The 14668-nt window shown below is 33.1% G+C and overlaps 1 protein-coding gene across 1 annotated transcript in view; it reads left to right on the plus strand.

Moving 5' to 3' along the window:
- Positions 1-14668, plus strand: part of pic (DNA damage-binding protein pic) — a 28559-nt gene that overhangs the window by 6512 nt on the left and 7379 nt on the right. Inside the window, exons 4-9 of the mRNA XM_072522521.1 lie at positions 1439-1727; positions 2025-2511; positions 5097-5433; positions 5967-6127; positions 10055-10370; positions 13263-13386. Of these exons, the coding sequence (XP_072378622.1) occupies positions 1439-1727; positions 2025-2511; positions 5097-5433; positions 5967-6127; positions 10055-10370; positions 13263-13386 (1714 nt within the window). The remainder of the gene's footprint in view (positions 1-1438; positions 1728-2024; positions 2512-5096; positions 5434-5966; positions 6128-10054; positions 10371-13262; positions 13387-14668) is intronic.

The raw sequence follows: 14668 nt of genomic DNA on the forward strand, positions 1-14668 counted from the left end.
TAACATAATATATAAACTGGTGAATTTTATGAAATAAGAGCTTGTTTTCAAAGCTTCCCAGCTCCCATTGTGAAATACAAGCATTAACTCGCGCGAACTTGCCTTATACCGCAGTTACTAACTTAAATCGTATAGTTTGTAATACCATACTTTTGTTAACATTATCTTTATTGCTTTCTTCCGTTTTTGTTATCGCTAAAAATTACAGAGAGAGATGCAAGCAAATAATTTGCTTCTAATTATCCTTTTAACACAATGTTACTTACAAACTATTATTTCTTTCTCCCCTTGCTTTTACCCTATCAGAGTGTCGGATTTGGGTTAGCTATTTTAATTTCCATTCTTCCATCTCTTCTCTCTTGACTCTATTGTTACCGGCTGTAATCTATGGTCATTGTTGTCTGTAATTCGTTCATTACTATTATGAATAGCTAAGGGCTGAGACTATCTCCTTGTTTAATACCTCTCTTCCAATTAAATTCTTCTCTTTGTAAGTACTTTCTATAATTTTTATCAATGTATTTGGTACATTTAATTTCCTCAAACATAAACTATTTAAATGATGCAAAAATCGTTTGGAGGTACCAGTGCCTTATAGGTCTCTCTTAGATTTCCTTTTAAAAATAAATAACACACATTCTTTAACTAGCTGTTAAAGTCAATAATAAGGCGTGTTGTTTTTTGATATACAACAATTCCCCTTTCCTCTGTGTGTTGACTTTCATTGCAGCTATATGTGGAATGGGTTCTCTTGTTAAGAGTGTCGGCTCCAGTCCACTGCATTTTCTACAGTGCCAAAATAACAACTTTAAACATGCTCGCTACGTCTAGTAAAGATGTGAGTACTCCAGCTCGGTACAGGGTCCGGATATTCCATGCTCCTAGTCTCAATTACATTTTTCGTTTGCAGAGTCGTCCTCGTAAGTTCGTCCAGCTAGTAGTTCGTGAGATTGTCTGTTTTGGTTCGCGGGTGGTATTTTATTTCTCAACTACCCGCCGGTCCTAGGACCAATTATGCCCTTTCCTTATCCACCATCTAGGGACGCGTCTGATGGGAGACACATAACGCCATACACACAACCCGGGTTGTTTTTAAAACAGTTTTACGTAATCATATAGTACTTTGTCGAAGTTTAGATATATAATATATAATATAAAAAAAATGGTCTCCACTGGACACGCGGAAGATATGAAACATCACCGTAATGTTCTTTTGAAAATAATAGAAAAAAAATTGTACCTACATATTAAAATTAACAAACACTAAATCCACATCTAGCGATTGAAAATGGTTTATTAATCGTGTATTAATTTTGACTTTAACATGGATTTACGTTAACTGTAGCTAAGGCTATTATTTAGATATTTCAATTGATTCATTATTTAGTTGTTATTTATTCTTTTTTTTTTTTTTTTCGTCATTGTTGAGTTTTTTTAGGATGGAGGAGCTTCAAGTATACGATGTAGAGTTCTTACATGGTTGCGTCAACCCGACATTAATATTAATTCACCAAGATGGCAATGGCCGCCATGTAAAAACTCGTGAAATATCTCTCAGAGAGAAAGAATTCGTTAAAATCCCATGGAGACAAGACAATGTAGAAACCGAAGCATCAATTATTATCCCAGTACCTTCACCTCTTGGAGGAGCTATTATAATAGGCCAAGAGAGTATTTTGTACCATGATGGTATTACTCCTGTTGTGATTGCACCACCAGTAATAAAAGTAAGTACATATTGGGCTTAAAGGTGGTCTAGTCTTAAATTGAGTAGTGGTAATAGTACTGATCTTAAGTATCTGCTTAGAATAGTTGCTTATATATAACTTTTCAAATATCACACTATCATTTTAAATCCTTTTCAGTATTTGAAGAGTTTGTGAAATTTAAGAGTTAGAAGTTGGTTAATGGTTTTAAAGACAGATTGTTCCGATCAAAATCCTGTTATAAGATCATCTGAATATGTTTTTTGTATCTTAATTGTAAATTTAATATTTATGCATTTATTTGTTTCTTTTTTTCAGCAAAGTACAATAATATGTTATGCTAAAGTCGATCCAGGAGGTCTCAGATACCTTCTTGGTGATATGGCGGGCCATTTGTTCATGTTGTTCATAGAAACCGAATCCAGAGGTGACGGTAACGATGCAGTTAAGGATTTAAAGGTTGAGTTATTAGGCGAAATCGCAACTCCTGAATGTATAACATATCTTGACAATGGCGTGCTTTTCATTGGATCGAGAATTGGGGATTCGCAATTAGTAAAATTAAACACGAAAGCAGACGAGAATGGTTCTTATGTAACTGTCATGGAGTCTTTTACCAATCTGGCACCGATATTGGATATGTGTGTTGTAGATTTAGAGAGACAAGGCCAAGGACAGCTGGTTACTTGTTCTGGAGCGTTTAAAGAAGGATCTCTTAGGATTATAAGGAATGGTATTGGTATTCAAGAGCATGCTTCTATAGATTTACCAGGAATTAAAGGAATGTGGTCTCTCCAGATAGGAGGTAAGCATTTAGTTAATATTTTTTATACAATCTGTAAAAAATTTAATTCGGGATGTTTTTTATTAGGAATATATTTGTTTAATTAATAAAAAAACTTTATTAACGTTTTGGTTTACAGGTCTAATGCTAAAACAGAAATAATTATTTATGTAATTAAAATATTGTAAAATTAAAATGTTCAGAAATACTCGTATATATAATCTAACGGGGTCAAGTCTGACAATTTATTTTTAAAAAGATCTAATTGTTCTGAAATAGTTCTATTAAACGATAAATTTTATCATAAGTGGCTCGACAATCCGTTGTGGATCTTGGTCACAAAGAAGTCGCCACTCCTGTCTATTCCTGGCAACTTCCCTTCATTTTCTGTCCTTAGAATCTGTAGGTCTTCTTCCACGTCATCAATCCATCTCCTTCGTGGCTGTCCTCTACTTCTTGTGCCCTCTAGTTTTGAAAATGTTAATCTCTTCGTGTATTCGTGACCTGACATCGTAGCAACGTGTCCAGCCCATCTAAGTCTCTGCACTTTCAAGAATTTCAAAATATCTGGATCAGTGTATAACTGATATACATAGTTCCTAGTTGTATCTTCGACGCCATAGCCCATTTTCATTTACGGCCCCAAAAATCTTTCTAAGAATTTTTCTCTCAAAAATACCAAGAAGTCTTTAATAATTTTGAGATACAGTCCACGTTTCAGCCCCATACATCAAAACCGGTCTTATTAAGGTCTTGTATATATTGAGCTTTACTGCACGTTTTATATTTTTATTTTTTAAATGTTTCTGGAGACCGTGAACAGTTCTGTTTGCTATTGCTATGCATCTTTTTATTTCGTCACTTGTCGTGTTTGTTGCGTTTACTAGCGATCGAAGATATGTGAACACTTGCTAATGGTTGTTAATTTGAATTCTCTGTTGGATATTTCGGGTGTTTTTAGAAACCAACATATATTTGGTTTTTTCCTCATTTACCACAAGTCCTAATTCACTTGCCGCGTCCAAGAGCCTTGTAAAGCACTGCATCATGTCTCTAAAACACTGCACCATGTCTCCCATAGTGCAGTCAAAAGATAAATTTACACACTCATAATTAAAATGATTTAGAATGCGTGTCTTATGTGTATGGGTTAGGTAAAGATGTTTCAAAACCTCGTGGACCTCGTAAATACGAATGCCCTAAAAAATAGATGGACCCTAAAAACATTTACCATTTTAATTTCATAGAAAATTAGGCGACAGGGTAGGATTTGCACGTGCTAATGATGTCGAATATTTCCAATAAACATGACATTTATTATGTTTCTCTAATCTTAAACATTCCAGTTAGTCATCGCATTTTTATTTTATCTCACATTGAAAGATGTAATAAAAATTTACGACTTCCCGTCTTCACTGCCGATAAGAATTGCTGCGTAAAAATGTAAAATATTTACATTACACTAATTTGGCTTATAAATCAACCTTTTAAGAACTGAAAAAAAATCTAGAGGACAAATAAATAAATAACAAATCAATGTATGATAAAAAAATAATAGGATTTTGGTTTTAAATTCAGCAAAATATATTTATACGAGACGAAAACCTCGAATTCCTTGGGAATTATATTCCCATGAGATTGTTTGAATAATCACTTTCATAAAATACCGCAGAATAATGTTCAAGAGGTAGCTCATACAAAAAGTGGTCCTAATTTATTAAAGAGTTTTGTATAAATCCATTGTTAGGTTGTGATAAGGGCCTCAAACAACTAAAAACAATGTTTTTAAATTAAATAAGCCCAAACTAAAGTATCAGAAACTGATAAAACAAGGTTTGGTGAATTCAAAAATAATTGTCTGTTTTTGAGCCGCAATCATCATTTTTCGTTTTTTTTTTCAGTTTTAGATTGTTTATAAGTTGAAAACGATCAACTAGAGAAAAATTACAATTAACCTTTTTTATTCAGAATGATCCAAAAAATGATAAAATATTAAAAACGATTGTTCACAAAAAAAAACTAAAAATATTAAAGCTATTTCACTAACGCAAAAACTAGTTCGGCTCTGTCTCGCTACGATAACGCAGTGAAGAGAACTGCATGTTTTAGCAATGCCTGATAAAATTGTTTCGTTCGTAGATCGACTTCACTAAATGATTACGTCAGGTCCACATTACGAATTATCTTTACCTAAGTATTATTGAATCATCTTTGTAATTAAGGAGCTACCATACGAACGAAAACGTATTTTTTCGTTATATTATTCGTAATGCCAGGCAATCTTGATGAAATGCTCATCAAGATTAAATAACCTCAAAAATTAAAAAAAAAACCAAAAAAATTGCTGTATAAAAATAGAATATGTTATATAAACTTTTGTAACAAAAAATTGTTATTTGTACTTTTAAACAATTTTGAAAACAACAAAAAATTGAAAGGTACTGCAACAAACTAGTTTTTTCGGAAATTCATATTATTTATGATAGATAATGAATAATGACACTACGCTCACCAATGTGTGTTTAGAGAATGTTGCTTCGAGCAACATCATATGTTAGTACCTTTTCTTTATTTGTGTATTTTGTAAAGCGATTTTGTTCTTTTAGGCAGTAAGCAGGATAATACTCTCGTTTTGTCTTTCGTCGGCCAGACTCGAATTCTAAGTCTAAACGGTGAAGAAGTCGAAGAAACGGAGTTGCCGGGATTTGCTTCTGACCAACAGACATTTACTTGCAGCAATGTGGTTCACGATCAGTTGGTTCAAATTACGCCGCTATCAGTTAGATTGGTGTCGGCACAGAACAAAACGTTATTGGCGGAATGGAAACCACCAACGGAGAAGAATATAAGCGTGGTGTCCGCTAATACATCTCAGGTTATAGTCTCGACCGGTTCGGCATTATACTATTTGGAGATACATCCGAACGATTTAATATTAAAAGGGTGAGTATTCCATTGTATAGTTTATTGTGTTTATATTATAGGGGGAGGTACTGGGTTCTCGGGATACATCTTCATATTTAAGCCCAAAAATAAACTGATGCATCAATATGGTTACAAATAATTTGATATTATATTATAGTGAATCATTATTAACTTAATAATCTAAAAAAATTCTAAATTAAATTTTTACTGACGCTAAAAGCGAAATGCCGAAAAAAGTGTTTTGAAGTGTAGCATGATCAAAAAAGGTACTACAGTCTGGTTTTGCCTCAATACATATTCCCCATTTGTCCTGATACCTACCAAGAATGTGCCCCGTGCTCTAAAATTTTTGGAGCAAAGTTAGAATATATTATTATAAATTATAACTGAGGAGTTTGAGACTGTAAAACACCATACTTCCCAGACTGTTGAACAACTTCAAATTGAACTATACCTGCTTATATTTTTATATCACACTTTTATGGAAAATATTTGTCTTTAAAATGTATATTGATTTAAGATAATGTTTAATAACACATATTATTTTACAGCAATACTGTGTTAGATGTAGAAATAGCATGTCTTGATGTAAGTGCGTTGGGTGAAAATCAGACGTCAGATTTTGTCGCTGTGGGCCTATGGACTGATATATCCGTACGATTATTAAGGTTACCAGATTTAGTTGAATCAACTAAGGAACTCTTAGGGGGAGGTATGTATAGATATTCAAGAACATTATTCATTACTTTAAAAGCTATCTTGCTGGTCTAAATGTAAATAAGAAAATACTTTATTTCGTTAGTGAAAATTGAATTTATAATCTTTTTATAATTGAGAATATCTGGTGATATTTTTACTCTTAATTTTATCTCCAGTCTTCTCCATTTTTTACCATGCTCTTATAGAGATGTTATTTTTGTATTTACTATTTCTGATGTTTAACATTCTTTTGTGATATTGATATTACAGCCTCCTCCAATATGTGTACAGTACCTGGCCAAATTATTAGGTCAAGCAAGGAAAAATTTACTATATGAAGTTATTTCTCTCATGATTATGAATATATTTGAAAAAAATTACTGCTTTGTTCTTTTTTGTAAATATTAACTCTTAGGTAATTAAACTGTACTAAAAAAGTTAAAAAAAAAATTTTATTTATTAAAAAAGTATAATTTTTACAAAGTAGGGATAAGTTTAATATTTTGTATGTCCGCCTGTGGTTCTAACGGCCGGTTTCACAAAGTAAAGTTACCTTGCGGTTAAGAGATAACCAGCGGTTACCCTGAAATATAGGTTTCACAATATAAGATCAACAGCTCCGGTTGTGGTTAACCTTCAAAAATTTTAACCCAAAGTAAAAGCGGTGGTTTAGAGCTTGACCAGGATATCCTAACCTAATTTCGAATTTCGTTTTGTTGACATTGACAGAGTGTAGACAGACATGTAAATTATTAATTATTCAGATATGGATTTATCTGATGTAAATGCTTCTAGCAGTGAATAGGAAGCTGGCAGACCAAGAATCATTAGGCACAGAACAAATCATTTTGAAGAACTAGACTATGAAGATTTTTTCTGTCTGTTTAGATTCTCAAAGAACACAGTTGAAAATATTTTGTAGCAAATTGAAGATACATCTCTGAAGATAGATCTCTTGAACAATTTTGTGGGTTCCATTTTATAATTTTAATTTTAACTTAGAAGAACAAACAACCACTACTTAGAACAAACTACCACACTAGAACAGAACTTGAAAATGAGAATATTATTTGTATGTTGTTTTCGATCTAACGAGACAAATGTGTCATAACTCATTTATACTGCTCAATGTCCATAATATTTACTGACAATATTCCATAAAAATCTGATTATTGCCCATAAATTCCTACCAATATAAGAAAAATAAAACGAAACCTAAGGTTAAGAGACCATAATCGAATCTGTGAATGTGAAACGGCATCTGTCAGTTAAACTAGGGGTAAAGGTTACTTAACTCCTAGGGTTAACCACTGATTGTGAAACTGGCCGTAAAAGAGCTTGAATACATTGAGGCCTACTCTCGATACAGGCTTGAATAGTTTCCTAGAGGTGAGGATTATGATTCCACTCATATATGAGCGTTTCAAGTAACTCCCTTTTATTAGTAATGTTTTTTTTTTCGCAATCTCCCTTTTCAATAGTTGTCACCCATTCTCAATAGCGTTCATATCAGGCGAGTTGCCTGGTCAGTCAAGAACTTTTTTTTTCAGCAGACCTGAAATCAACAAAATTTTTAGAAATGCTCATGTTTTTTTAGTTTTTAATATTGATATTCAAGCAAAACAACACAAATATACCTTATTCCAGTCTTCCACTGTCCAGTGTTTGTATTTTTGTGCCCATTCGAAACGTTTCTTTATCATAGCCGGAGTAAGCCTTCGCTTTCGAGCTGGTGTCCTAGATTAGATTAGATTAAGAGAGGTGGCCTTTCGGCTTATTCCACTGCGACCTTTTCAGATCTATTGTGGTCCTCTAGTCCTAGATAACATTCTCTAGCCTGACCCTTTTTATAAAGTCTAGTAGCTTCGAGACTGTACCTTCCATGTAGCTATTTGCCGGTGGATTTTCTTCCCCTAATGCAAAGAACCGCACATTTGCCAGACTGTCACACTGACATAAAATGTGCTCTGCTGTTTTTTCTCCTAGGTGACAGAATCTGCACAGGTCATCATCTGATAATCCCATCAGCTTCAAGTGCCTATTCAGCTTACAGTGCCCTGTTAGAAGACCTACTATGGCTTTGACTGTTTTCCTGTCTTTGCTTATTAGGTCTGCCGTAAATTTTGGCAAATGTTCTGTAATGAACTGTTTCGCCTGTCTTTGTCCTGGTTAGTTCCTCCACCATTCCAGAGATTTGTGAGCTACCCACTTCCTTGTAGCCGTTCTTGTTGCTGATTTTGCAACGCCGCAGAAGGGTTCCGGTCCAATGAATGGCAGTGATGAGCCTTGTTTGGCCATTTCATCTGCTTTTTCATTGCCCTTATGACCCTCGTGCCCTGGTACCCAGGCTATCGTAACCTTGCTACGGTCTCCTAGTTTATTTAGGGCACACACGCAATCCCATACTAGCTTAGAATTGACCTCTACAGAATTGAGTGCCTTAAGCGTCTGACTATCTGTGAAGATGGCAACTGAACAGAACGTTCTTTCCTGCCTTTCTATTTCTTCCACGCAGTGATGGATTGCAGTTATTTCCGCCTGGAAAACTGTCACATCCTTAGATAGACTGACCGCGAAATGTATCCCTTGGTTTGCCCCTACTATGCCGGCTCCCACACCCTCCGATGTTTTTGAGCCATCCGTGTACCAGGTTTCAGGAGCTTGTATGTTTACACCTTTATTCCAGTCTTCCCTGCCTGGTGTCCTAGCTTCCATTTTTTTTTTCGATAAGTTTCCGACGAACTGTTCTTTCTGAAACACAAATTCCTTCATCTCTTATCTCCTGAGTAAGCATTCGCAGTGGTTTTTTCTGTGTACTAGGCAAATATCTCTTATTTTGCGATCAGTCCTAGGAGTAGTCACACAATGTCTTCCGCTGTGACCCTTACGCTTTGGATCCAAACTGACTCCAGAAGCAATTTTCTGTTTTATATTCCTCACAGAACTTCTTGATACTCATACCATTGCTGCTATTTCATTTTGAGATATTTGTCCAGCTTTTAGGAGTCCAAATACCTGGCCTACTCGTTTTGGTGAAAGATAAGCGTTTTTCCCCATATAAAAATGTATGATACCCTTAATTATACCAATAACTTCACTGCATATGTTTATAATCTAAAAAATAATAAAAAGAAGGATAAATCACTCACCTCTGCAATAAAATTTCAGGTCAAAACCGTTTAGAAATCAAATATTCACATATAGTATTTGAGGTTATAAAATGCACACTAGCTGACAGGACGCAATGCTGTCTAGAAATGGCGGATAGGGCGGTGTTGTCAACGTTAAAATAGTACAATAATGTTACCATACTATATTAAATGTTGCTATGCGAAAAAATATCATTCCTGTTGATAAAAATTATTAATTTAAAAAAATGGAAATGTTTAATGCTTTTCCTAATAATTTGGCCAGATACTGTATAAGCAGTAATCCTTGTGGTTGGGCTAGTGTTATTTTCTTTGAATTGTTTTATACATTCTGCAGTTTAATACTCTGCAGAATATGTGTATCACAAAAGATAAATAAATCATAAAAACCATTCAAATCAAAAAATTAACTTATTTTGTGCATATAATGAGACCGCCGGCAAAGTACAGCTTGTTATATCTAGCGATGTAAAGAGAAATAATCTAAAGAAGACCCCCTTAAAGAACAACAACATTGGACTTAAAATATAAGACAGTTGAGTGCACAAACAACAGAATCTCTTTTGTGGATAATAATTATTAAGATCGCCAAGATGATAGCTAATGTCCCCTAAACGGATACAACACTTCAATAAGAGGATCACAAGATTTATGTTAAAGTTTTTTCCTCTGGAAGTCGTCTGGCACCTGTCAGTCTGCAGTTAATTTTTTTTATACCCAGGGTTTTGCATTGAAATTTATCATAAACTATAAATAGAGTGTTTTATATAATATTTTATATTTCGTTTTAGAAATAATTCCTCGTTCATTATTAATGGCGAGCTTCGAAGGTCAAAACTACTTACTCTGCGCATTAGGAGATGGATCCATGTACTACTTTAGTCTTCATAAAGATTCGGGATCGCTAACCGAGAAGAAAAAAGTAACGTTGGGTACTCAGCCCACAGCTTTAAAAACTTTTAAATCTCTTAGTACAACAAATGTCTTCGCCTGTTCTGATAGACCGACTGTAATATATTCTTCTAACCATAAATTAGTATTTTCCAACGTGAATATGAAAGAAGTCAATCATATGTGTTCGCTGAACGCGGAAGCCTATCCTGACAGGTCAGTATCATCCTTTTAATTTTTTTCTCGGGTATTTTAAGTATGCTGTTTGGGATTAAAATCCCCAGTTGGCATGAATAAATGAAAAGATTAAAAGGAAAATCCCAGTGGTTGGCTGTATATCATATTTAAAAAAACTTACAATGAAGTGAAAACTTGTGATGCATCTTCATCTAATTTACATTCCGTTGCACGTCATCGGCGTCATAGCCCGTGACGTCACATGATACCAACATGAAATATTTAGGCGGTAGGTGTGTTCTTTTTTAGAATCACTTTGCCGAGTACACTAGCATTACAGCCACTAGACATATTTTATTATATACGCGTAGAAATAATATTTAAAGATTTCTATTTATGTTCATTTAATTTGTATAAATGCATTATAAAGCGTTTTTATGAAGAACATTATTTGTTCGGAACACACTGTAACTGTAATCGAACGAAGGTGAAATTTTGGCATAAATTGGTAACACTTATTTGACAGTTGCGGTGTTGACACTTTAGTTTTGTTTTTATTATTTACTATTAATTAAACTATGTTGTTTTTTAAACAAGCTGCTCAAATTGTTTTTAACAAGATTATTTTTTAACTTTTGTTTTGTTTCTATTTATTTACATTAAATAATAATTTATTTTGTTGTATAATCTACTTTTGCAATAATTATGTGACCTATTTGATTTAAAATGGATTCAACTATGTCAACTTCGATCTCTGACGTAGATAATGACGTGCAACGGTTTGCAAATTAGATGGACTGTAATGGTATATATTTATTAAAATTTTAAATTATCCAAAAGGATTAAAAATGTCAGAACGTTTTCTCGATCCTATCAGATCATTATCAAGGAAAACGTCTTAAAAAGTAGTTGAAACTAGCCACATGAGGTCAGATGACCCTTAAATCACTAGGCAATGATCCGAGTCTATGTTTGCGCCTCTATAACTTCTGCAGTTTATTACGTCTGGTCCATGCGTTGAATATTAAGATGTGATAAATCTGATTCGTTGTTGTTCCATCGGGAGAGGTCCAGGTTACCTTGTATATTCTTAAGACATTAGATCGTTGATAAAATATTACATTTTTTAAGGGAACGTACAATTTCCCAGCTAAAAAAAGGAGACCTTACGCTCTGTGAGTTAACAACCAATTGATTAAATTTTTGTTATAATTTTTTTTAATACATATTTTTGTACAATTGTTTAATTTTTTGTTTTGAGGGTAAAAATAGATAAGTTGTAGGGTATTGTTTCAATATTCAAATGATATTCGGTAAAAAAATAATATTGAAAAAGGTTTACAAAAAAACCTAAAATTTCAACCACTAATGTCGGAGGTATATGAATAAGCATTACAAATTACAATATCGTAATACTTTAACTATTGCTATGTGATATTCCTAAATGGTTATCTAATCGTGTCATATCAATAAAATTTGAATTATTGTTTATAGTAAAATTTTATGGCTTCTCATGAATGTTTTGTTTTGGATACTTTGGCGTGATTCATGAATGAATAATAAATTTTTTTATTATCTTAACATAAAAAAGCAAGTTAGATATTGGTTGGAGCTTTTATTCAGTTTAGTAGTATTGTGATTGTGTCCCAGCAAGTTCTTAGTATTGAAATATTTTGTGTGCTAAATGAAAATGTCTAAAAAAGGAAAAGGTAATGTAAAGTCTAATATTTATACAGATATGGAGAATATGTTTCAATTTCAGCTTTTCTGAATATGATATGAAAACACCACTTTGTATTCAAGAACTTCAAGCAATATTAGAAGAGGATTTTGACTTAGGGGAAGCAGATGAAATAGATGCTTCTGTTGGTTCGCTAAGCAGTCTGTTCATATATTTTTTAGAGAATCTACAAACAACTAAGTCGAAAATCTACTAAAAACTACCACATGATACTACGCATGCGCCATTGCAAAAAAAGTAGTGTATGCTTTAATATATCTTACTTGAGAACTAATAGTAGCGCCCTCTATTACAAATACGCGGTTTAAATCTTAAATTGGTATTATAGATTATAGATGTGAATGTTTATTACTTATTTTGCGTTTTTTTTTTTTATACTATTTTTACTCTTGGCAATTTTAGATTCACTAATACACTAAGTACCTTACTTAAGTGGTCTATTATCCTAAAAGGTATATTATGCTCTAAAACTACTTCATCCATTTTTATTACAGCTTTTTTTACTTCGTTTCAAAGAAGTGTTACATGTACCATAATTAGGTGTCGGTTTTTATAAATCAACGTTTTTTTATTAGCATATATAACATGATCACATTGATTTTATTTAAAATAAACTAAATAGATTAGGCAGCAAAAATTTTAATTTTTACGAATAACTACTCATGAATCGCCAGAAAAACGTTCTGAAATTTTTAATCTTTTTAGATAATTTAAAGTTTTAATAAATATATAGCATTATACATCAGAAATGTTGTACTTCATTATAAGTTTTTTTTAATCACTTACTATACTGTGAATATCCCAAAAGTCTCCCACTCACCAAGTGAAAACCAGAATTTTTCCCCTCTAAGCTCTACTATCAGTGAAATCTTCAGTCTGTCCATCTTCTTGTCGTGATTGCTGAACGGGAAGTTACCCATTAGGATTTCTATTATCATTTGCAGTTTGCTGCAAATGATAGAATATATCAAGAAATAATATCATACCAGATAAAAAGACTTAGTTGATTTCCATTTGTACAGGCTTAAAATTTTATAATATTTAATAGGATACAAGATTCTAGTGCAAAATTTATGTGCACTAGAATGATAAATCGACAATTTCGGTGTGATTAATGGAAATGTATTGCAAACTATTTTTTAATTTGTAATTGTGATAATGTAAATTTCAATTCAAAAATTCTCTTTTAGTTTGGCGTTAGCGACGGATACCTCAGTAACGATAGGAACAATTGATGAAATTCAGAAGTTGCACATAAGAACAGTACCGTTACAAGAATCTGCTAGAAGAATTGCGTACCAAGAACAAACGCAGGTAACTATACTTAAGGATATAAACAATTAAATGTAATTTAAAGGTACGTTGATATCGGGATTTATAATTTTTAGTGTGAAATTGTTTGTTTGTGACTTTTCAACTGTAATTGGGGCAGACATTATCGAAGACAATGAGAGAGCGATCCTAGACGTGTTCTCCTATCGTTTCCGTCACTCCTTGATAATCTTCTTTAAATAACTACGCTATTGGTAGCCTTCGTGTGTCCACCGAGATTTTTCAGTGGGTATCAATCGGGATTATAATTTTCGGTTCGTCTAGAGTCTAGGAAATGCTTTTATATTACGTAGTGTTGAGATGCACATCCTGTGTTTGTCGATTTAATAACATCGCAACAAATGAAACTTGTACAACAATGTATCTTTACCAAACACCGGCCACGAAAACCTAAATTCCTTGATAATTAGAAGTAATGTAGTTCTTACATGATGTTGTTGAGTAGGGCATAGTATCGTAAGATACTTTAAGGGATTTCCACACCAAGTGTGTCAAAGCAACATTTTCTATTTTAAATATATATAGACGGTTGCGTTTCTTCTCAATTCGAGTCTCATCATACGTATTTCTAGGTCTATGTGTGAAGGTCTAAGATTTGTGAAGACTGAACTGATCTAAAAGGCCGTGTAGCTGGAAATATAATAAAATATACCATTATGGATATGCTAATGACGACCTCTATCGAGGAAATATGAAATCAAGATCGAAGGCGACTTAAGTAAACTGTAAATCCAAGCTTATGAGAAAGCTAATGGGCTTTATTATACCAATAGATTAACAATTTACCCATGTAATTTTCTATTTTATCTTATAAAAGATAGGTATAGTTAACCGGAATCACAAATTAAACAAGAAATAGAAATGTGCATCAACTTTTATACAGCATCCATCACAGTTACATATTTCTATAAACATACGAAAAATCATTTTCGAAACCTTCTCGTATATTTTGTAGCTTGATTATCTTTTTATTTTATGGCTAACTTCCAATATTTTTGCTATTTGATTCTCTACTACCCTAGCAAGTCTATTATTCTAATTTTCAAAGGAAAAGGTTAATGCAAGTGAATAATAAAAGTAAAATGTTATGGCATGTCTCGCAAAACATGAAATACTTAGTCATATATAGTCAGTCTACCCTGAGTTTGGCCCTGCTTATTTTACAAAAGTAGCAAAGTTTACAATGGTAGTAGAATTGGCAACGCTGTTATCCTATATCCGTATACTGCAATGAGAATGTGATTTCCACTACATAAGTCAATAA

Source organism: Diabrotica undecimpunctata, chromosome 2, assembly GCF_040954645.1.
Source record: "Diabrotica undecimpunctata isolate CICGRU chromosome 2, icDiaUnde3, whole genome shotgun sequence".
Lineage (NCBI taxonomy): Eukaryota > Metazoa > Arthropoda > Insecta > Coleoptera > Chrysomelidae > Diabrotica > Diabrotica undecimpunctata.